Genomic DNA, 25,850 nt, shown 5'->3' with positions numbered 1-25,850 from the left:
TGAAATTATTCTTGAAGGCATGGAATCTTTTATCCCACACTCCACTTTAAAGTCTCGCCCTTTATCTAAACCTTGGTTTTCCAATAAATGTGCTAAGGCTGTCCAAGAGAAGAACGTTGCATATCGTAATTGGCTTGTTTCTAATTCTTCAGATTCATTTTCTGCCTACACCAAAGCTCGCAACAATTGTAAAGCAGTTATTAATCAGTCCAAACTAGAGTGTGAACAGGCAAAGAGTAGAAAACTTGCTTCTTGCCCTAATGGTAGCCGAGCATTCTGGTCTCTTGCCAAAGCTATTGGCTGCAACTTTTGCCCACCTCTGTCCAAACCAGATGGTTCTGTTGTCACTTCAGCAAGGATAAAGCTTGACCTGCTAGCATCCCATTTTTCTTCCAGCTCAAGTATTAATGATCTTGGTAAAACACCTCCCACCATTCCCAACACGCTCCATTCAATGCCTCCTGTGATCTTCCGTCAAAAGGATATTAGAAGGATTTTGATGAATCTTGATGCTAAGAAAGCTCCAGGTCCTGATGGTATTTCTCCACTTGTTCTCAAAACCTGTGCTCCTGAACTTACTCCTATTCTTTGCCGCCTTTTTTCACTTTCTTATTCCAAAGGTGTTTTTCCTTCTGCTTGGAAATTTGCTCATATCCAGCCAGTTCCTAAAAAGGGTGACAAATCCCTCCCATCCAATTATCGTCCCATTGCAATTACTTCTGCTCTTTCTAAAGTAATGGAGAAATCAATTAACCGCCAACTCTTAAACTACCTAGAAACCTTCCGTCTGATCAACGATTGCCAGTATGGATTCCGTCAGTGTCGATCCACTGGTGATATTCTGGCTTATGTTACCCATTTATGGACTAATTCAATGGAAAGGTTCGGTGAAACACAAGTAGTTGCTCTTGACATCTCAAAGGCTTTTGATCGTGTTTGGCATAAAGGTCTTCTGAACAAGCTTCCATCTTATGGTTTGCCAACTGTTTTTAGTAATTGGTTATCCAGTTATCTCACTGATTGCTCACTGAGGGTGATGGTTGATGGCTCTCTGTCTTCTAACTTCTCCACTAATGCCGGTGACCCCAAGGTTCAGTTCTTTCCCCCACTCTTTTCCTCTTGTATATCAATGACCTTCTTCCATTGACTGGAAATCCTATCCATAGTTTTGCCGATGATAACACATTACATTCCACTTTCTATTTTGAGAAACCTTGTTCTGCTCGATCAACTTCTCGAAAATCTGCTACCAATTCCTTAAATGCCGATCTTCAGGTAATTCACCAGTGGGGCAAAGGCAACTTAGTTGATTTCAACCCTTCTAAAACTCAGTCTTGTCTTATATCTCGCAAAAAGAATTCTTCTGCTCCTATGCTTATGTTTAGTGACACTCCGATTTCTAGGCAAAATGATATATCTCCTTTGGGGATTACCACATGTAGATGACTTCTAATCTCTCTTGACACAAGCATATTACAAATATTGCTTCCTCTGCATCTAAAAAACTTGGTTTTCTCTTTCTCTCTCGGCGTTATTTTTCTTCCAAACAGCTGCTCACTCTGTATAAATCGCAAATCCGCCCTGCCATGGAATATTGTTCCCACATCTGGGGTGGTGCCCCCAAAACCTCTCTCAGGCTTCTTGATTCCATTCAGAAGAGGGCAGTTAGGTTAATTAATGATTCATCTCTAACAGAGTTTCTCCACTCGCTTTCGCATAGACGCACTGTTTCTGCTGCATGCCTCTTCTACAGATACTTCCATGGGCACTGTTCTTCTGAATTGGCTTCTATAATTCCCTCTCTCTCTCTCTCTTTCTAAACAGTCCGAACATGTGCTGCCACCAGCCAACATCCATTTACTGTCCAACTTCAAACCCACAGAACCAACTTTTCATCTTCCTCATTTATTCATTCATCTGCCATTTTCTGGAACAACCTTCCTTCATATGTATTTCCTGAAAATTACAATCTACAGAAGTTCAAGTCCGATGTCAGCAAATATCTTCTTTCGTCTTCTCAACCTTCAACCCAAGCACGGTACTAAGTACTATAGGTTCTAATACCTCTCGTGTTTGGGGTTCACATAAAAAAAAAAAAAAGTAATGGCCATGAGCATAAAACCTTACATCATTCATAACTTATGTCCGATTTTAAAATGTTTATGATTTTCATTCAACGATGTTTTCGTGTGAAACATCTTTCATGCATACAAGGTACACACACTCACGTTTTTTTTTTTTTTTTTTCTCTCTTTTCTTTTCTTTTTTTCTTCCCACAAAGTGGCAGAGTTAGTTGGTACCGTGGGAGGCGTGCATGGTTTTCCTCTCCAGAAATGGGGGGTTTTTCATCCAGAAAACAGCTACTTTGGCACTTGACATAACACCGGATCTTACCATAATTATGAACCCAGTTGAAAAGCTTAATGTATGTAGAGGAAGTGTGAAAGTTGTAATAATAGAAATATATATGATTTAAAGGTTTTTGATGTCAAAAAAGATCATTTGTGGCCCCTCCTAAATTTTGGACTGAAGTAAAACCAGTTTGTGATGAAAATGCAATGCAGAAATGACGCTAATCACATCACTTCCTGAACGATACTAATGAAGTAACATTGATTTTTGATGTGAGAACATCTTTGTTGGAACCTACTAAATTTCGATCTGACAGTCAGTGCTCAGCCCATTGGCGAAAATGTGAAAAGAAAATCACACAAATTACGTTATTTCCTAAATGACACAAATGCAGTCACTAACATTGATTTGGTAGAGTAAGTAGTGGACGTGCACATAAAACATTACCTCATTATTTCGGACTAAAGTAAAACCGATTGACGATGCAAATCGAATGAACATTTACATCATTTCAGAATTAAGTAGCAGATGTGAGCTTTATGCCCATGCTCACTTCTTTCTAAATGACACTAATGGCTGACTCAGTCACTAATGTTGATTCAGTGGAGTACGTAGCGGGTGTGAACATAAAACATTCTTTCATGACTTCAGTCCAATTTTAAAATGTTTCTGATTTTCGTGAAAGTTGTTTTCACATAAAACATTTTGTGTGTACAAAAGTACATGCACTGTTTTTTATTATGATTTTTATTTAGTAATTATTTTTCCAAAAATATCAAATTACCTTACATACAGAAATAGTTTTGAAATATAAAAATCAATAACATTATTAATATAATATAAAGACTTTGAATCCATATATTCAAATACAAGCATAAAGGCCCAGGTGCCAAGCATTCTGTGGCCAAGTGATTATAATGTGTTTTTTTTTTTTTTTGTTCTGATTACAGTTTTCCTCATTTTCTACTTGAGTAGCTCTTTGACGCTACAGGAAGTAGGCAAAGGCCCAGAAAGGAAAGACACCTTTCTGTTTCTTTTTCATATCTCTCACTAACACAACTAAGCTTGGTCACCTCGTGGCACTGCTCCTGCCTACCTGTGACAGGGCCGGTAACCTCGAGTGGTAAAGACAAACCCCCAGGGCCAAAAGGAGCCATCATGGATAAAAATTCTTATCCACCCTTAGAGCCTACGAGCTCAGGACCTGAAACTTACATTGACTATGACACCAATCATGACCTAGGTAATGACAATCCAAAGAGACAGAAGACTAACAGAAGGAGCAACCCTGCCCATCATTTTTAAATTTCCACTCGCTCACTGGTCAGCCTATGAGCAAACTGTCCCCCTGGAAGGTATTGCTGAATCTCCTAAGACTGTTAAAAGACTCCAATCAGGAGACTTATTAGTAGAAACTACGAACCACAGGCATTCGGAGAAGCTTTTACAGCTTACAAACTTTGCTGGCATTCCAGTAAAAATATCTCCTCGTGCAATCCTAAATTCATCTAAGGGTGTCATATCCAGTTGGGACATTTTACATGTCACAGATGAGGAAATAACCCGAGAACTGCAGGGACAAAATGTAATTCAAGCAAAACATATAATGACTAAAAAATATAATCAACTTATATCAACCAGAAATATTATTCGCACCTTCAATACACCCAACTTGCCCTCCTCTGTAAAAGCAAGTTATTTACTTTGCCGCATTTGCTCCCACATTCCCAATCCTTTACGATGCTACAAATGCCAAAAGTATGGCCACTCACAAACTGTATGCAGAGTGGTTCCTGTTTGCCCTAACTGTGGGTCCTCAGATCACATACAAAGAGACTGTATGACTACAAAAATCACCTGCCCAAATTGCAAAGGTGAAAATTGCATGTGAAAAATGGAAAACTGAGAAAACAATAGTAAAATACAAGGTTGAGAACGAAGTAAGTGACCAAGAAGCGAGAAAACTAGTTGTACCTCCTATAAACAAAAATGTAACCCATGCCAATGCCGTAAAAAAAGTATCAAACAGTCTCCACTCAAACCAATGTCACAGTTCCCACTAATAAATCAATTTCTGATTGGGCTAGAAATATCCTCTCTGAACAACAACCAAGTATACATAAGCCAATACCAATACCAGCGGCATCTCTTCCTTCAAAGAGTGCTAGCTCACCCATATTACAAACTCAATTGCAATTAAAAATATCCAGGACACAGATGGCATATAAATACAGGAAGATCCTGTTTTAGAAATCTATGCTGGAGAAGAAATGGACATTGGCCGGCCAGTTTTCTCGAAAAAAGATTTTAAAAAAACTGGAATGTAATAAGCCAGTCACCTTCAAAAAGCAGTCAGATACAGCTCCATCAATTAAACACAAATAATGCCTTGTGTTTTGCAATGGAAGTGCAGAGGTTTTCGTTGCAACACAGATGGCATCCATGATCTAATTAACCGATATTCTCCAGTTACTCTTTGTCTTCAGGAAACTTACCTAACCTTGCAAATTTCTCCTTTGATAAAGAACTATTGCCTTTATTGAAGAGATTGTAATACAGCTCATGCCACCCATGGTGGTGCGGAAATCCTAATAAATTCAAAAATCCCAACTAAACATATTCCACTTCAAACCGAAATAGAAGCTGTTGCTGCTCGTATAACTCTCCATATTGCAATAACACTGATTTCAATCTACTTACAACCAAACCATACTTACTGCTTAAAAGATCTCGAAAACTTCTTTATACAGATACCTCCATCTCCCTGCATATTAGGGGACTTCGATGGGCACAACCCCTTATGGGGCTCATCTAAATTAGATAGACGGGGTCGACTCATTGAAAGCTTTTTACAGGCACTAAATCTCGTCTTACTCAATACTGGCAGGCACACACTCACATTCAGCTCCCAACTGGGCAAACCTCAATAATATATCTCTCCATTTGTTCTCCAGTACTCCGACCATAGAGTATGGGGCCACTGTTGTTAATGATCCTATGGGCAGTGATCACTTCCCAATTGTATGCAACATATTAATAGCAAGACTCCTATATCTCGACCATGCAGGAAATGGAAATTTGTCCGAGCAAACTGGGCAAAATTCCAGTCATCAATATTGTTTGATGAGGAAAAAATCCGTCTCCAGTCTATTGATGATGTGACAGGTCACGTCACGTCGCATCTCCTATATGTGTCCAAAGACACAATGCCACCATCAAATCCCCTGCCGAAAATGTTATAATTATTGGTGGAATGAGGAATGCACAATAGCATAAAAAGCAAAAAATAAAGCCTGGAATTTGTTTCAGCAATATCCAACCACAACCAATCTGATAAATTATAAAAAATTAAGGGCAAAAGCACGTTTCATACAAAGGCAAGCCAATAAAGAATCTTGGACCTGCTTTGTGTCCAGCATCAACAGAAACACTGACAGCAAAATAATTTGGAAAAAAATTAGACTGCTATCTGGTAAGTTTCCAACCATAACCATCTCCAATCCTCTCCTGGAATGGGCGAGATCTATCAAGTCCCTTGGATATAGCAAATGCTTTGGGAAATACCTTTGCCGAAATATCAGCAACATCAGCTTATACTACATCTTCCCAGCAAATTAAAAACATTATTGAACAGCATTCTATTAACTTCCAAACTGCCCACATTCTACCATATAACAAACCTCTACAATATTCCGAACTTTTGCATGCAATTAAAACAGCTCATAATGGTGCCGCTGGACCAGATGGGATCTATAATGTAATGCTGCAACATCTTGATGACAAAGCTTTGCGCCTCCTGCTCTTTTAGAACTGCATTTTTTTAGAAAATGTTTATCCAACTTCTTTGCATCATTCTATTGTTTTGGCGTTCCTAAAGCCTGGAAAATATCCATCCAACCCCCATAGCTATAGACCAATATCTCTCTCAAGCTGCCTCAGCAAAATCCTTGAAAACGTTGTCCACAGTAGACTCGTCTGGATCATTGAGTCAGAACATCTAATGAGCCAGAGTCAACGCGGCTTTCGGAAAAACAGGTCATACTTGGATCTCATGGTGAAGGCTGAATTTTTCATTCGAAATGCCTTCGTTAAGCATGGACATCTAGTATTGGTTTCAATAGACATAGAGAAGGCATTTGACACCACATGGTGGCATGGCATACTTAGTGATCTTTACACTCTCGGTCTATGGGGGTAACCTTCCCATATTTGTTCAGAACTTTCTACACACTATATCATTTCAAGTAAGATACCAGAATGCCCTCTCTACAACTTTCATTCAGGAAGAAGGTGTTCCTCAGGGATCAGTACTGAGTGCCACTCTTTTTGCTCTTAGAATCGATTCCATCACTAAACAGCTTTCAAACACAATTGAGACTTACCTTTATGCAGATGACCTTTCCATCTCCTGCCATTCCCAAAACATGAGATCTATTGAAAGACAGCTTCAGATAACACTAAATAAAATACAACAATGGGCCAGCCTCAATGACTATCGAATCTTTCAGCAGAAAACAGTTGCAATCCATTTTTGTAGACAACGAAAACTTCATCCCGATCCTGAACTTCAAATTTCCATTCTCAGTCGCTACTAACATCATCACTTTTATAGGATTAATCCTTGACAACAAATTAAATTTCTTAGACCATATTAAAAATGTACATACTTCCAGTATAAAAATTTAAATATACTTAAAACTTTATCCTCCCTAACATGTGGTGCAGATCGCACCTCTCTGCTTTAATTATTCAGGACATTAATCAGATCTCGTCTCGATTATGGTGCTCCTGTCTATTGTTCTGCCAGAGCAAGCGCACTGTGCTGGCTTGATCCAATTCAACACCGTGCCTTGAGGATTGCACTTGGTGCATTCAGAACATCACCAACTCATAGCCTCTACATTGACGCTCATGAGGTGTCACTAACATTACGTAGGAAAACATTGTTACTGAAGTATGCTGTCAAAATACAAAGTTGTGCCTCGCATCCCATTCAGCCATATCTATTCAATATGCCACTAGAAAACCTGTACAGAAATAAACATAGCATAGTAAAACCAACTGGTCTTCGCCTCCTTGAACTGATGCAGGTTTGGAATGTTTCCATTCGTTCTGTATAACAGGTAGTAAATTTTGCTGAACCGCCATGGAGTTCTGCCATTCTACTGACTTGTGACACTTACCTCTACCAATGGGGAAAGAATATTCTGCAAGCATCAAATACCAGACAACTTCATGCAGTTCACACTCATAGATATATTGATTTTTCCCCAATTTATACGGATGGATCTAAATCCAATTCAAACTTTGAAGCAGTTGCAGTGTTTCCAAATACCACTTTTTCAGCAACCCTTCCACTTGATTCAGTATCTTCTCAGCAGAATTATATGCATTAGCATTAGCATTAGTAGAGGCATTTGATGCAAGAAAGCAAACTTATGCAGCATCAGCCAAAAAAAAAAAAAAAAACCTGTCCAGCTGAGCCTTAAACTTATTTAGGCTATCAACTTCCACGACAAGGGATGGAAGTCTGTTCCACCAACCAACCACCCGCTGGCTAAAGGCAAATTTCCGCACGTCTATCCTACATCTGTCTTTCCTCAATTTGAATTTATGCCCTCTCAGGTGATTATTCTGAGCAAGAGGAAGAATCCCATCAGCATTGAGCATGCTCAAACCATTCAAGGCTTTATACACCTCTATCAGATCACCTCGCTGGTGCCTAGTCTCCAGACACTGTAATTTGCAAAACTTAAGCCTTTCTTCGTAAGAGCACCCCTTTGTTCCATTCACTAATCTTGTTGCCCTTTCTGTACTCGTTCCAGCAGCTCTACATCCTTCTCGAAATGAGGCCTCCAGACCTATACAGTACTCTAGGTGTGGCCTGACCATTGCCTTATACAAGGGAATAATCACCTCCTTATCCCTGCTAGAAAAATTCCTATATATCATTGACAATACACCATGAGCTACTCTTGCAGCCCGTCTGCACTGCTCAGAAAACTTCATATCTGCCTGCACAACCGCCCCCAGGTGCCTTTCATTCTCTACCACTGTCAGTGTAGTACCACCGAGTTGATACGTTGCTCTGAGGTTGCTGTTTCCCATGTGTGGTACTTTACATTTGTCAATGTTAAACTTCATTTGCCACCTCTCAGCCCATCTGCTCAACCTTTCCAGATCCTGTTGCAGCAGCATAGTATCAGTAGTGTCCTTGACAACCCTGCCTACTTTTGTATCGTCTGCAAACTTCGATTGTAAACTATGCAATTAAATTAGCCTTAGAAAAGATCTTTTCTGACTCTTCATTAAAATTTGTTATTTACACTGATCCTCTCAGCTCAATTATGGCTTCAGGTAACTCCTCAGATAAAGTTCACCCTGTTCTAAATGAAATTAAATTATTACTGCAGATTGAAGAGCACCACCAAATGGTCACCTTCTTCTGATTCTGGCACATTCCGGAATTTCTGGTAATGAACTGGCTGATAAAGCTGCAAAAAATCCAACTACCTTAGATTTAACAAATGTCCCTGTTCCAGCATCAGACTATCCACAAATCATTCATGGTGCACATCTAACACAATGGACAGGATTCTAAAATTTGTTGTTCCGGTATCGGTACATCAAGAAGAGAAGAAATAGTCCTTTCAAGAGCAAGAATAGGTCATACTCATTTAACTCACCCTCATTTACTCACAGGAGAGATCCACCCCATTGTTCACATTGTTCTGTAAATCTGACTGTTAAACACATTCTCATTGAATGTCCATACTATAAACAAGACAGAAATACAATCCTGCTATCATTGGTTAACCTTCGGACACAAATATCTCTTGAGAATGTTATTGGTGACAATGCAAATATTCCTGAATTTTTCAAATTTCTGAAGCAAATTAGTCTTTAATAATTTCTCATATATTCATATAATAACTGAATAGGTGCATTGTAGCCAAAGCAGCTTGTGCACCATCAAACCCCTACAACAACAACAAGCATAAATGTACATTCATACATAAAAGCGAAATGGATAATATCTGTAAAAAATATAAAATAAATAATTTGGAAAATAATAAGAGAAGTTTACATCAATATAGTATGTAGAACACTTCCATATACTCTCTAGAAATTAAAACGAAAAAAATCGAAAAACTTACATTAGATCAGCGATTTCCAAACTGGGAGGGTGCGCCTCCCTGGGGAGGCACAAACTAGTGGAAAAGGAGGCGCAAAAAGTTTAACAGAAATGTAATTTTCATAACATAACATATATAAATAAAAAAATATATACATGAGTTTAATAAACAAAAGCAAACCTTCAAACAGTTAGTTTCTGTTCCATCAAATGCATTGCTAGCGTTGTACCAAGTTTCTTACAGAATCGCGAAATGTAAAAAAACCACACACAATAGGAGAAACTAGTTTTGTCAAAGAACTAGAAATTACATAATTAAGGATGTTTTACTTCAAAGGAGGCGCCGTGAAAATTTTACAGATGAAGGGAGGCGTGGGCGCAGAAAGTTTGGGAAACGCTGCATTAGAGTAACAAATAATTTAAAAATAATTAAGAATCAATTTAACACAATAAAACTCAATTTAACGCAATTATCGAAAAAATTGCAAAACAATTTTCCTTCCTAAAGCTGACAACACTTTACGACCATATGTCGTGATCACAGGAATGAAAATTACCGAATAGGGGTGGGTATGAAACTTAAATAGGGATTATTTGTCTTCGCACATGCGTTGAAAAGCCCACGAATCGGCGATGGGATATGGCCGACGAACCTTAACCGAATTTTCGTGTAATTTAATTTCTACTGTTTCTGCAATTAACAGTCATGTATAATTACGTTGGACATTAAATATTTTGGCCCCGTTAAATAAAAAAGTATGTTTTTCATTAATGGCATGAAAGGCTAATTCTGACACTGCTGCAACACGAACCAAGGCCATATGTTGGTTAACACGAATATTCAAAGGAAAATGCGTCGAACCCTGGTAAGACGAGTCGCAATCACTGAAAGAAATGTTGTATACCAGGTCATTAATTTGTGCTGCGAATGAGGAAAGAACAGCGATTGTTCAGTATAGTGTGTAATTTCTGTATTGGCCTGGCCACAATTTTAAATTCATTATCTTTAAAGAATCTGTTAAGCTGTTTCTGCCACTATTCAACATATGGGACAGAAATAAAGTATTTTTTGATATTACTATTGTTGGTTGGTGTAGTATTTTGTATCCTATCCTTAGCTTTACCCTAATTCAGTTTATTGTATCAAGGGGATAACCCCTATTTAAGAATCTGCTGGTTAATATTTGTATTTCTGAACCCAAAGCAGATTCTGTTGTTGAATAATTGTAGGCATTTAGAAATTGATTATTAAAGATAGTCAATCTTTTGTAGGTGAACAGGTGATAGCTGTTATAATGTAGAAGAATACTGGTGTTTGTAGGTTTTCGATAGATGTTAAATTTGATTTTATTCGACTCCCGTGTAAGTGTGAAATTTAGACAATTTAATGACTTTGTATCCATAACCTCCCTTTCCAATATAAATTTGAGTTTAGAATGAATATTATTAAATGATTGTAAAATGTCTTGGATAGTACTACTATCAGTAATAACTAGAACATTGTCTAGATACGTCCCATAGTATGTGATACGAAAAGGCATCAAAATGGCCCCGAATCACATATTATGGGAGTTATCTAGACGATGTTCTAGTTACTACTGATAGTAGTACTATCCAAGACATTTTACATTCGTTTAATAATATTCATTTTAGACTCAAATTTACATTGTAAAGGGAGGATAGGGATACAAAGTCATTAAATTTTCTAAATTTCATGCTTACTCAGGACTCAAATGCTGTCAAAATACAAAGTTGTGCCTCGCATCCCATTCATCCATATCTATTCAATAGGCCACTAGGAAACCAGCTTGTCTTCGCCTCCTTGAACTGATGCAGGTTTGGAATGTTTCCATTCCTTCTAGAATGAATATTATTAAACGAATGTAAAATGTCTTTGATAGTACTACTATCAGTAATAACTAGAACATCTTAACTAGAATATGGCAGAAACAGCTTAACAGATTCTTTAAAGATACCGAATTTAAAATTGTGGCCGGGCCAATACGGAAATTACACACTATGCTGAACAATCACTCAGTCCTTTCCTCGTCTGCAGCACAAATTAATGCCCTGGACAACATTTCTTGCGGTGATTGCGACTCGGCTTACCAGGTTTCGACACGTTTTCCTTTGAATATTCATGTTAATCAACATGCGGCTTCAGTTCGTGCTTCTCATTCAGAACATTGTCTAGATATCTCCCATAGTATGTGATATGAAAAGGCATCAAATCAGCCCCGAATCACATACTATGGGAGGTATCTAGACGATGTTCTAGTTACTACTGATAGTAATACTATCCAAGACATTTTACATTCGTTTAATAATATTCATTCTAGACTCAAATTTACATTGGAAAGGGAGGATAGGGATACAAAGTCATTAAATTTTTTAAATTTCATGCTTACTCGTGACTCAAATGCTGTCAAAATACAAAGTTGTGCCTCGTATCCCATTCAGCCATATCTATTCAATAGGCCAATAGAAAACCAGCTGGTCTTCGCCTCCTTGAACTGATGCAGGTTTGGAATGTAAAATGTCTTGTATAGTACTTTTTGAAACACTGTGGCAGCTTCGGCACCACCATGATTGTGGGAGCTTGTGTGTCGGGTGCTTCTATATTGAACACAGCATGTCTTGAAGGTTGCTCTTTGCCCAATGTAGTTAAGGTTTACAAAGAATTTGTTGGTTGCACCTTAACCAGTGCACAGGTATAGCACATTGCTGCACTTTTATTATTATTATTATTATTATTATTATTATTGCTCTTTATATTATTTCTCCCTGATTGGGGGTTCCACCTCGTGACTGGTATCGTTATGATGTCTGGCGTTACTGTTGGTCGTGGAACTCTGACTATACAGGAGGTGTTATCCGCGGCCTCTATAGTTAATTGCTCCTTCCATCCTTTCTGCTGTTTGGCCATTATGTTCTGGCTCTTCAAGAGGTCGGATATCTTCCTGGCTATGCAGCTGGTCAGGATCTTGTACATTGTTGGGAGGCAAGTGATTGGCCTATATTTCACCGTGTTTCTTGTATCTTCGTCTTTAGGCTTCAGATATGTGATTCCTTGAGTGAGTGTGATTCCTCGAGTCGGGATTGTCTCTGGGTGCCTTACATTAGGGTGAACTGCTCTGCTCTGCCAGGTGTTTGTGTGTGCAAGTGAGCTTCTTGTACCAGTAATTGTGGACATTATCTATTCCTCGAGTTTGCAGTTGTGAGAGTTCTTGTACATACTTGGTTTACTTGCATTTTAGTTCTATCCAGGTGGCTCGGCTGTTATGTCTTACTTCCCTGCTCCATATGTTTCCCCAGAACTCCTCAATCATCTTCTTTTCAAGTGGTCTGTTCCCTTCTTTCCTGTCTTCTCTGAGATTCCTGTAGAAGCCTCTTTGGTCCTCATTGAATATTCAGTTGTTTATTTTCCTCTAGGAGCTCTCTTTGTATTGGCGTGGTCTCTTGCTGAGTGCTGATTCAATGTGTCCAAGTACTCTCCTATTCTCTGATTTTTTTTGTCTCATGTTTGCTGTGGACACTGTCTCTTTTGAGGATGCTCTTCACTTTTCTAATTAATTTCTTACTCCTATTGCCCCGTTGGTACTGGGTCAATTGGCCTATCTTGACCCTTAATTCTTCTATCTTCTGCTGAAGTCTTCTTTCCCAGGCTGGGTTCCTTCTCTTTTCGGTTCTTCTGTTGCTGGTCTTGCTTCTCTTCCATTAATCCTCGTGGCTGCTACCGCAGCACCATGGCTGCATGGATGGCCTCCAGTGTTGCACCATTGCTGTCGAGGTAATGCAGTATAATGTGCTTATTCAGGTGGTCTGTGACTCTCCACAAGGTTCTATTCAGCTTTTGCTTCGGTATCATGTGAATCTTTGTGGTGTCAATTCCTTTAACTGTTATGGCCTTCTTCTTATTTGTCCTCTATTCTTGATATCATGACCTTGTCTGTTTCCACTTCAGATGCTGTGGGTTCTATTTCTTCTTGCTCTTCCTCCTCTGGTTCAGTGGTGGTGTGTTCTTCCTCCTCTGGTTCCGTATTCCTTTGTAGTTGAACGCTCATGTCCTGATTGATTTTTTCCAAGATTGCAGGATGCTGTCCGGTTCTTTGTGATGATGATCCTTCTCTGGTCCACGGTGACCTGAATATCTGGGAATCATTCCAGCCACTTGTATGTAGTCTCGCCTGTACGTTGTCATATCGGTCTCCAACTTTGTTATTTCTTAGTATGCTTGCATGATGTTCGTATTCATTTCAATGCTCCACTTCATGCATTGCTGTTTTCTCCCTTCCTGGAGAAAGTGCAGTTGTGCAGGAAGCACTTCCAGTGGTGACTAGTGCAGTTGTGCAGGAAGCACTTCCAGTTGGTGGGGCTGGATGGTATTTCCCTTTTCTTGTGGTAGCCATATGGGGGACAGTGCCCCTCGCTCCACGGTCTTTCTCGGGAGATCATCTCTGATTTTTCGAACCGACCCCTCTGCCTAAGGCCTAAATGCAAGTGGTTTTATCCTGTGCCACACTCATTGCAGTATGATTAATATTTCTCTGCAACATCATCCGGCACCTCCGTAGCCAGGTGGGCAGGAGGAGCAGTGCGTTGCACACGCTTCTTGATTAGACCGGGGCTCGAGCCCGTGACCACCAAATACGGAGGATGTGGAAAGGTCAGGGAATGACCACCGCATATCCCCGGAGTGATATGACCTTAGTTGCTAATGCTCATAAAAATCAAATAACAGCAGCAACATCATCCATCTATGGAGGTGGACCGGTTTAGCTTCGGCTTATGTCCAGTAGTAGTTCTCGCGAGTGATACCAGATGGCACCACAATCTGCCTTAGCCGCCACTCCGCCCTTTGGGTAAGTAGGTACCTTGGAGCAACTTTCACGATATTCATTTATTTTTATTAATTAATTTCTTATTATTGTTCTAATTTATTACTATTATTATACCAGTCTCCCAGTGTGATGCAGCCATGTTCCCTTCCACCAAGGCAGTATTCGAACCTGGGTTCATCAGGCTGATAGTCCAGTGTCGTAACCACTGGGCCATCGTGGGGCATGGGGAGAAGGACTCCGTGAAAAAAAAAGTAGTTCCAAAATCTTCTGATAAGGGATAAGAGAAAAGACATGACAAAGTACCAACAAATAAATAATTAAGACAAACCTTAATGAAATTACAAATTTTTATTTGTGCTCTTTGCAAAAAAACAGAAAAACTGAATTGCACTAAAGTTTTAAATCCAAACTAAAAAATAAGACACCTAAGAGAGCAGAAAATTTGCATAAATCTGAGTTAAAGTTAATTTAATTTTCCCAGCAGCAGAGAGCTATAAAGGAGCAACGCGAACATCGCAAGTGTGTATTCTGTAAGTTTACTGTTCACAACGTGCCTCTCTGCCTGGTTGCACTTTAATTGCAAAGTTCTTCTACATTAATGGATGTAATGCAGCAGCCGCTCTGCATGAATTTAGACGCTGTAAGTAGTTACATTGAATTCCTATGTCAGCTGTGGAAGTTAGAAGGATAATTAACAAATATGAGGAAACTAGTTGAGGAAACCTTTGTTGTTGAAGCCTGGAACAGGAAGGAAGCCTGTTTCACTTCAGGTAGTAGCAGCAGAAGCTGCAACAGCTGTCATCAACCAATCCATGGATACAGCTGCTGGAACTAGTAGCAGAGCACAGGGAGTAGCGAGGCAATTGGTTGTTCCATATTCCACGGTGTGGAAAATTTTTCGGAAACTAATCCACTATTATTCAGACAAGATCAGTTGCCAGCAGAAGCTGTAAAGAGATGATCCTGAAAAACGAATGGCATTTGCTCTAACGTTTTTGGCCAGAATGGAAGTGGACAATGCCTGGCTATGGAACATTCTATGGGGAGATAATGCCCATTTTTTTCTCGATGGGACTGTTAACACTCAAAACTGCTGAATATGAGCTTAAAAAGCACCGCATGCTAATCAGCAAATCCCATTGCACTCTCCAAAAATCACCATCTAGTGTTGTGTGATTTCAAATTTTGTCCTATGGCCGTACTTTTTTTTGAGGAATTGCACAAAGCTGGAGCAGCCACCTGTTCCGTTACAGTGCAAAGATATCATCACATGCTGAGCAATTTCATTATTCCTCAACATTATTCCTTCGTTATTCCAGAGGATGACTGGATGCAACAATTTTTATGCAAGATGGGGCTCCTCCTCCTCACATCGTACGACCAGTACAGCAGCTTCTCCGGCATTACTTTACTCCAGAAAGAGTCATTAGTAGTTTGTTTCCCATTGCATGGCCCACCATGTTTGCCTGAACTTACACTGTTTGATTTTTGGCTGTTGGGTCACCTCAAGGCCAACGTCTATTGAGGAAGTGTCCCTAACCTGGTTGTCGTCTTAAAGGACAACGTAACACAGCATGTTCGGAACATTACTCCAGAGATGTTGCATTCTGCAGTCAATCACACTGTGCAACAAACGCTGTTGGAACTGATATTGGGGTGACATTCAAGTCAAGTGGACCCAATTTCGGCGAAATCTGGATGGTTTGTGACATACAAATTCTCTGCTTGCACCTTCACGATGGTGGGACTTTTAGTAATCCTGGGTATAACCTCCATGCACAAGCACACTGTGGGTGACCACCCAGATGTGTGTGTGTAAACAGGAATGGAGGAATACCACTCCTGTGAGTTACCAGGCAATACTAGGTTGTAGATGACTCTCATCAACCAGTGAAATACCAGCCCTTTGCTTATTGGAGGCTTGAAGTGGTGGAGTCCATGTTTAGTCTCCAGAGCTAAGTTCTGGTCAACCCTTCCACTTCTCTTCCATCATGCAGTATGGCTGATGACTTCTGAGGTTATGATGAACATCATGATGAGATCCAATCTTCCTTACATTTCGAGGGTACAGCTCTAAAACGGTGTTCGCAGGCCCGCCGCTAGTTAGTACACCGGACCGAACCTATTGGTAGGAGGCTTCCGGATCAGCTAGAACTTCAATTCTTTCTAAAGTAATGGAGAAATCAATTAACCACCAACTCTTAAACTGCCTAGAATCTTTCTGTCTGATCAATAATTGCCAGTGTCGATCCATTGGTGATATTCTGGCTTATGTTACCCATTTATGGACAAATTCAATGGAAAAGTTCGGTGAAACCCAAGCAGTTGCTCTTGACATCTCAAAGGCTTTTGATCATGTTTGGCATAAAGGTCTTCTAAACAGGCTTCTATCTTATGGTTTACCAACTGTTTTTTATAATTGGTTATCCAGTTTTCTCTCTGACCGCTCACTGAGTGTGACGGTAGATGGCTCTGTTTCTTCTAACTTCTCCATTAATGCCGGTGTCCCCCAAGGTTCAGTTCTTTTCCCCACTCTTTTCCTCTTGTATATTAATGACTTTCTTCCATTGATTGGAAATCCTATCCATAGTTTTGCCGATGATAGCACATTACATTCCACTTTCTATTTTAAGAAAACTTGCCCTGCTCAATCAGCTTCAACTTCTCACATATCCACTACCAATTCATTAAATCCCGATCTCCAGGTAATTCTCCAGTGGGGCAAAGACAACTTTGTTGATTTCAATCCTTCTAAAACTCAATCTTGTCTTATATCTCACAAAAAGGATTCTTCTGCTCCTATGCTTATCTTTGGTGACACTCCAATTTCTAGGCAAAATGATATATCTCTTTTGGGGATTACCCTGACTTCTAATCTCTCTCGGCACCAGCACATTACAAATATTGCTTCTTCTGTATCTAATAAAACTGTGTTTTCTCTTTCGTTCTTGCCGTTACTTTTCTTCCAAACACTGTTCACTCTGTACAAATCTCAAATCCGCCCTATCATGGAATATTGTTACCACATCTGGGGTGGTGCCCCCAAAACCTCTCAGACTTCTAGATTCCATTCAGATGAGGGCAGTTAGGTTGGTTAATGACTCATCTCTAACAGTGTCTCTCCACTCTATTTCATATTTGTACTGTTTCTGGTGCATGCCTTTTCTACAGATAGTTCTATGGGCACTACTGTTCTTCTGAATTGGCTTCTATAATTCCCGCTCTCTCTTTCAAAACAGTCTGAACACGTGCCACCACCAGCCAACATCCATTTACTGTCCTACTTCAAACTCACAAACCAAATTTTCACCTTCCTCGTTTATTCATTCAACTGCCATTTTCTGGAACAAGCTTCCTTCATACGTATTTCCTGAAAATTACAGTCTACACAAGTTCAGGTCTAATGTCAACAAATATCTTCTTTTGTCTTCTCAACCTCCAACCCAAGCACGGTAATAAGTACTATAGGTTCTAATACCGCATGTTTGTGATGTTCATAAAATAGAAAACCAGCTCCACCATCAGTGACATTATCGACCGTCGGGAATAAACTGAGTAAGTTTGGAACTGTGAAACCATTTCCTCTGGCATTTTAGTTCAGTTTCTTTCTGTTTTTTTTTTTTTTTTTTGCAAAGAGCACAAATAAAAATTTTTAATTTCATTAAGGTTTGTCTTAGTTATTTATTTGTTGGTAGTTTGTCATGTCTTTCCTCTTGTACAGCGCCATATTATCTCCTATTATCAGATTTTGGATTTTTTTTTTTTTTTTTTTCACGGGGTCCTTCTCCCCATGTATTGAATAGTTTACTAATTTTGATGGCATTCTGCTTATTACTTAGAGCTATTGAGAGCTCTGAATAGGGATACTTTAATTATGGCCACCCTGTGTGTGTGTGTGTGTGTGTGTGTACACACACACACACACACAGGGTGGATGCGTTCCACGAAATTACTTCGTTAAGCGAAACTTCGTTTTCAGAGGTAAAAATACTATGGCCGGAATAGGGATACGTTCCTACGTAAAGAAAGTGAAAAGCTTTTTTTTTCGAACAAAGAAAAGTTTTATTAAATAAACAGTCAACTTACATACAAAGTGAAATCACATTTTAAAATATGAGTCTAAAGTTGATTGCTTATGCTTTTTTTCTCTTTCATTTAACAATTGCCTATAGGAGTTATTGCATTTAACACTGATCGCTTAACAATAAAACTTCTTCCTAAATCAGGATCATTTTCACTAAAAAAATTTAAAACGTTTTCAATGTCATTTTAAGCACATTTTTAAATCTTTGGTTAACACTTTTTCGGCAGGAACTTCTTTAACTTCGTCTTCATTACCTTTGTCTTCGTTGCTAACAAGGTTTTCTAAATCTTCCACTGAAAAACCATCATCTTCTGCATTCAGTAAATTTCTAACGTCCTCTTCATCGACATTTTCGAAACCTATTGATTGAGCCATCTGGATAACTTCATTTCTAATTTCTTGGATGTTATTTTCTTCTTCTAGTACAACTTCTGGCCATATTTTGCGCCAAACTCCATTTAAGCATTTCTTAGTGACTTCTTTCCAAGAACTATCAATGTTTTCAATTGCGTTTTTAATGGTGTAGTTTTTCCAAAAAGTTAACTGTCATTTCCTCTTTATCCTCTAGTTCAGTTAAATTGCTTAATGTTTTAAGCAGATAATAAGCTTTAAATGATGCTATTATTCCCTGATCCAATGGTTGAATCAGGGAAGTTGTGTTTGCTGGAAGAAACACAACTTTGACAGGAATGCATGTGTCCAACGTGTTAAGATCAGTAGGATGTCCCGGAGCATTGTCTAACAACAAAAGAGCTTTTTCTTCAAAGTTGTTTTTTTGACAATACCGTTTTACTTCAGGACAAAAGTGGTTAACAAACCAATCAGTAAATAACTCTTTGGTAACCCACGCTTTTCTATTTGCTTTCCATATTACAGGTAAATTCATTTTTATGTTACCTTTTAACGCCCTCGGATTTTCTGAATGGTAAACTAATAACAATTTTAATTTATAATCGCCAGAGGCATTTGATCCAAAGAGTAACGTTAAACGGTCTTTGGCTGCTTTGAACCCAGCAGCTGATTTTTCTTCAATAGAAATGAAGCTTTTTGTTGGTAGCCGTTTCCAGAACAAACCGCTTTCGTCAACACTGAACACCAAATTTGGTGGAAAATTTTCACGTTCAATTATTTCCTTTAGTTTTTCTGGAAACTTATTTGCAGCTTCTGTTAATTTTACACTATGAACTCTGGCCCGTTTTTTAAATTTCTCGAACCAACCACGAGAAGCCCCAAAGTTTCTGTAATTTCTTCAGTTTGTTTAGATTTCAGGTGATTAAACTGGAATATTTTTTTATGTTAAATGGGGCTTGAAATTGCGGACTTCGTTATATCGAAACTTTGTTATCAGAGGTAACGTTAACCGAGGTATGCCTGTATATATATATATATATATATTTTTTTTTTTTTTTTTTTTTTTAATGTTAAAAATAGAATATTCAGCTTATTTAGTGGTGTTGGCTATTCAAGAAAATATGTTATTTCTAGTTTTTGTATCTCAGCTTGATATGATATTCTTAAACAAATTAAAAACAAAAGTGATTTAAAAAAAAGCAAAATTTGAGTTTCAATATATTTTTAATTTTTTTCATGAGTACTTTTTGCTTTTAGATATCCAGCTGTTGATAAATTCGGAAATAAAAGAAAATCTTGTTGCTAAAGTAAGTATAAAATTGATGGTTATGCTGATAATTGATCTGATAACTATATATGGATATGTGTAACTAGGTGAGTGCAGTAGTAGTAGCAACCAGCCTGTACAAAAAGTAGCGGCAATAAATTGATTAAATTACCTAAATTTTATAATAAGGAATATATATATATCTTCTTTATTATAAGGCAAAATAGAAATATTTCCTTCTGTCAGATCTCAGAGGCCTAGTGTAGTTAGGGATGCATGCTACTGATGCTGGTCATTAGTAATTCATTGGTATTGGTTGACCACAAAGCAATTGAAAAACTTATTGTGTGCCACCTAATAATTTTATTTCATTTATTTCTTAGTATCTATTTTAAAATAAAAAATCCAACTCTTACTTAATAGGGTAATTGCAACTGTTTATTATTTATTATTTCATCAATGTTTGATTTGCGTTTGAGCATGCCAATATATTTTTTATATTATCCCTTGGTCAGGTTTGATCATTTCTTGGGTTTTATGATATTCATTGTTGAAAATGATTGTTCACAAATATATATAGAATAAAATGTGCATGAATACTGGAGAACCAGTTTGCATAAATTTGGATATTCATTCATAAGAAGAAATTTCCAAAAATCAATATAATTTGACTTGCAGGAGTAGAAATTATTTCTTTATATTTGCTGCACAGTGCAGTGTGGTTCTGGAGATCAAGAATTTCAGTTTGAATTTCTGCTGGATTCCTGTTGAGATTAGTAATTTCTATTGCTAAAGGGTTTAGTATAGTTAAATTGTATTTTGTCTTCTTGAAAGTCTTCAAATCTCACTTCAAACGAAGTTTTCAAAATGTTCACTAAATTTTTATACTTTTCAGGATTTGCTACTTACATTTTAAATTTGTTACATATGATTGAAATGAGGCAAATGATTTTGGGCAAAATGTTTTGAAAAAAAGCTGAAGTTTTGCTTTGAACAACATTATTGCATTGCACATAGTAGGAAATACATTACCTCGCAATTGCAAATGATGGTTGTTCAAATAGCCCTTGAATATCATCTGAAACATTTAACTGAAAGCAAGATCCCACAAACATGTTTCATTCTACAGATTTTAAAACATTGTTTCTTAGGTTCTAAAATCTTTCACGTGCCTTCCCTTTGATAACCAATGAACATTACAATGCATAAATAACTCATTATTATCACCTGCGTCTGGGTTTTCAAAAATTTAATTGTGAAATTTACATTGTTTTTATGCCCAGGATTGGATTCTATTGTATAAATTCTATTTATGCAGTGGACACAAGGGGCAAATTGATTGAAGAATTTTTGAACAATAATGATCTAAATTTACTAAACTTTGGTTCTCTTACTTATCTACAGGATCTACTCCTGAAGTTGATGTATCAATCTGTTCACCATCCATCTTTCCATTCATAACATGGTCAGTGTTTACCGATACCTTTAATAGCAATCATTTTCCTATTATTTGCTCATTACAAATAGGGGTAACTCCAAATCCTGATCAACCAAAATGCTCTTCTCCGAAAATGCCTTTCCTTCTTCCTGGCACCATTCTTTCATTATCGCCATACCAAAACCAGGCAAAGATCCTTCCCTGGTTCAAAATTATAGATGCATATCTCTCACAAGCTGCTTGGGAAAAACTTTCAAAAGAATGGTACATTCAAGGCTCACTTGGATCCTAGAGTCACAGAATCTCCTGCCAGATCATCAGTATCACTTTTGGAAAAACAGTCAACCCTACATGTGCTCATCAAGGCCAAATCTCATATCTGCAATGTCTTTGTCAGAAAACAACATTAGTCATGGCCAACTTAGATCTTTAAATGGCATTTGACACTGCCTGGCATCATGGGATCATTATGGATCTTTGCCATCTGGGGCTTTAGGGCCCATTTGCTTAAAATAATTCAAAATTTCCTGCAGTTTTGCACTTTTCAGCTAAGATATAAAAACTTATTCTCTGCTTCTCACATTCAGGAAGAAGCAGTCCTGCAGGGATCAATATTTAGTTCAACACTTTTTTTTTTTTTTTTTTCAATCAGAGTTCGCAGCATGACAGAAGACATCCCAAAAACTGTTGAGACTTATATGTATGCAGATGACCTTACCATTTCCAGTCAGTCTCAAAGTATTGATACCATCGAACAGCAGCTCCAACTTGCCTTAACTAAAATAGAATCCTGGACTTTGCAGAATGGTTACCAGCTATTAGAAAAGAAATGCACTGCCACTTACTTTTGCAAGCGTTGGTCCCTCCATCGTGATCCTGAATTGCAAATAAACCATACCCCAATACAGTTTGTTACCACTGTTAGATTTCTTCGATTCTTACCCAGTGAGAGTCCCAGTATTGCTGCTGGGGCATTTAGAACTTCCCCTGTCCAGAGTGTATACATGAAGCAGGTAAACCACCACTGTCCCAGCGATGAAGACATTTGTCATTAAAATATACAGTTGATACTGGTTATTTGGGACACGTCAGGAGTAGTGCATTTTTGCCTGATTAAGCAGCTGCCCCAATTATATGAAGTTTCACGTAAATAGTTAAAAATACAATGAACATCCGCTCTACAATTGGTTCACTGTACAATCAAATCACATTACGAAGGACTCACAATAGTAAAGTACCATTCACTATATGATGTGTAGTAAGTGCAGTCTTTGTGATCATATTTGTGAATTGAATTTTAATTCTATTAAACAGCGATTCTAATTAGTGAAAGTAGGAGGAATATTATCCACAGGCTATAAAAGTAAACATATATTAAGCACAAATTATTTATTATTACCTTTATTACCTTACCAATTAAAAAATTAAATGATACGTGAAAACCGGAAGAATATATGTGATAATCGGAATAATTAATTTGTACTGTAATATGTACATACTAACTAGTTACCATTTCTGTTCACTGACATTTGTGGGTGGGGGTTAAAATTTAAAACAGTAAAAAGATAAGCAATCAATAACAAAGAACACAGCACACAGAGATTGTAAATAACACGATATACACAAGTGAGATCGGAGTAACAAGTTGCAAAGCTTTAAAAATAGGAACGAAGAGAAGATTCTGAAAATTAATTTTTTTTATATGATTGAAGATTTCATGGAAGTGTAAACGCATTTCACCATAATAATCCACAGAATTCCAACTGCCAGTATTATCGCAAATTCGGTAAGATCGAGTTTACTATCCATTTATGATAGATTGCACTAACAGAAAAGCCCAATAAACAGGTTTTTTGTTGGGCTTTTGGGTTGCTAATTGTTTTCATTGTTTTATGGTTGTGACCTCCACAAATTTGACCAAACACGTGGTACGGTCAGAGACAATCGTAGGGTGATCTCCAGTGCTGCGGTCTCCTGTCCCGATTAAGTGAAGTAAATCCTGGCTGTTTTCTCGATTGGGTTCTGTTTTTTAAGATTTGCCCCAAATAAACGATTGCCCTGATTACCCGGTGGCCCAAATAACCGGAATCCACTGTACTTTTAAATCTGAAATTATTGCCAGACAACCGTACATGGATATCCATCTTCAAGGCATGATGGGAAAGTATAACATCTGTTATACTGCCAGCCATCCATTTGGTATTCATGTCCAAGTGCTGGTCAGAGAACTTGATTACATGGTAGACACTATTGCCCAGTCACCAATGCAACTACTTCCATCCTGGCATGCTCGATCTCCTTTGTGTGACTTCCCTGTCAAAAACTGGGGTAAGGCCACCACTCCACTTTCTGTCTACCAACAACTATGTTGCCCACTACTGTGACTTCTTGCCTGTCTTTATTGATGGCTCATAGTCATCTGTCAGATCTGCTGCCATCTTCCCAGATCACACCATATCTGGGAAGATTCCCAGGGTGTTCAACATATATACAGCTCAGTTGTATTCTATATAATTAGAATTGGACCACATTAAAACTCACCTGATCAACCACCACATTCTCTTTCTGAATGTTCATTAGACATTCGTTTCTTTTGGATTCCAGGCCACATTGGGATCAAGGTGAATGAACTGGCAGATACTGCAGCAAGATCACCAGAACCCCACACTCTTGTTGCCTGTTAGTCCCCCCCCCCACCCCATAGACTACAGCACTGTAGACAGTTTTACATTATTTCACTATATTCCAAACCAGGTGAAGGTATAAATCCAGCTATTGAATACCTACAAGCTGTCATAGACTTCCTACCTACTGCAAATATCATAGTGTGTGCTGATGCCAACTGCCAGTCAGCCTTATGGTAAACAGTTGTCTCTAATGTACGCTTTAAAACTGAAATCTCTGCCAGACCATCCTACATTGCCATTCGTTTTTGAGCCACGATGGGAAAATTTGTACAACACCCGTAAGACTGCCAATCGTCCTTTTGGTATTCGTCTCCAAGAGCTACTCAAAGAACTTAAGATCAAGGTAGACAAGGTTGCCCAAACACCAAAGCGCAACCCCTTCCACCCTGGCATGCTCATGTTCCAGCATGTGACTTGTCCCTTAGAAATTGGGTAAAGTCGGACACTCCATCATCTGTCTACCTGCAGCTTTATTCAATAGAACTAGCTGAACATTCTGACTTCATGCCAGTTTACACAGACGGTTCGAAGTCGGAATCATATGTGGGATCTGCTGCTGTCTTTACAGACACCACTACATCGGAGCAGATTCTCTCTGAATGCAGCATATTTACTGCAGAGCTGCACGCTATAGAGTTAGCCTTGGATTACATTGTAAATGCCAATACCAATGGTTCATTTTATATTCCGACTCTCTCAGCATGTTACAGGCTTTAATAACTGTGAGATATAATCCTCATCCGGTTCTGTCTTGCATTCAGCAGAAGATTCACTTTCTTCATGAACGTGAATATGATATCCACTTCTGCTGGATTCCCAGCAGAAGCGGATATCATATTGGGATTAGGGGAAATGATTTGGCTGGCACTGCAACCAAATCAGCAATTCCCAGTAATAATCGCCGCCTGTCAGTCCCCCTATACAGACTACAGGCAAATAATACACCAAAAGATACTCTACCAATGGCAGGATTCACGGAATAGACAGACTACGAATAAATTATATCGTATAAAGCCTGTAATTGAACCATGGCACTCTGGTCTGCACAGGAATCGTAAGGAGGAAGTTGTTCTTGCCCGGACCTGCATAGGACATAGTCATTTGACTCATTCGTTTTTGCTGAGAGCTGATGATCCTCCTATGTGTGAGTTCTGTGGCACAATTTTATCAATCAGACACATTTTATTGACTGTCCAGATTTTAGCAATATCTGTTTTACCGCTTTTAATCATCTGACTGAGCCGTATACACTCAGTCAGATTTTATCCGACAATGACAGTGTGTCTGCTGTTTTTAGCTATTTTAAATCAATAAAGGTTTTTACTTGTATTTAAAATTTACATGTTATTGTTATTTCTTTATTGATTTATCTTTTCTACATTTTATACCTTTGTTATTTTATATCTTGACATGGTGACCTAAGTAATTAGGTCAGTGAAATTTAAATTTTTATATATCACCTGGTTTTGGTACATTATAGCCTTAGTTGCTAATGCGCCAATAAAACCCAACAACCCACCAACCAACCAGCCTTATGGTATAGGCATATGGAAGACAGAGCAGACACACACACACACACACTGGCTAGATATTTCGGACTATATAGCCACCTCACCCTTTCAAGTGCTAACCCAACCAAATAATCTCCCAACTTTTAGCAGTACCATGTGGGAGAGTGACATTGATGTTAATCTT

General features: G+C 38.4%; 1 protein-coding gene across 1 annotated transcript in view; it reads left to right on the top strand.

Annotated features, from left to right (window-relative positions):
- LOC150085739 (kinesin-like protein KIF20A) overlaps positions 1-25,850 on the top strand; it is a 1,052,004-nt gene that overhangs the window by 771,066 nt on the left and 255,088 nt on the right. The window contains exon 19 of the mRNA XM_090374670.1: positions 20,021-20,070. Coding sequence (XP_090230796.1) covers positions 20,021-20,070 — 50 coding nt within the window. The remainder of the gene's footprint in view (positions 1-20,020; positions 20,071-25,850) is intronic.

The sequence above is a fragment of the Mastigoproctus giganteus genome, chromosome 5 (genome assembly GCF_048544385.1).
Source record: "Mastigoproctus giganteus isolate SK-2022 chromosome 5, ASM4854438v1, whole genome shotgun sequence".
NCBI lineage: Eukaryota > Metazoa > Arthropoda > Arachnida > Uropygi > Thelyphonidae > Mastigoproctus > Mastigoproctus giganteus.
This window is presented reverse-complemented; position numbering and strand designations above follow the sequence as displayed.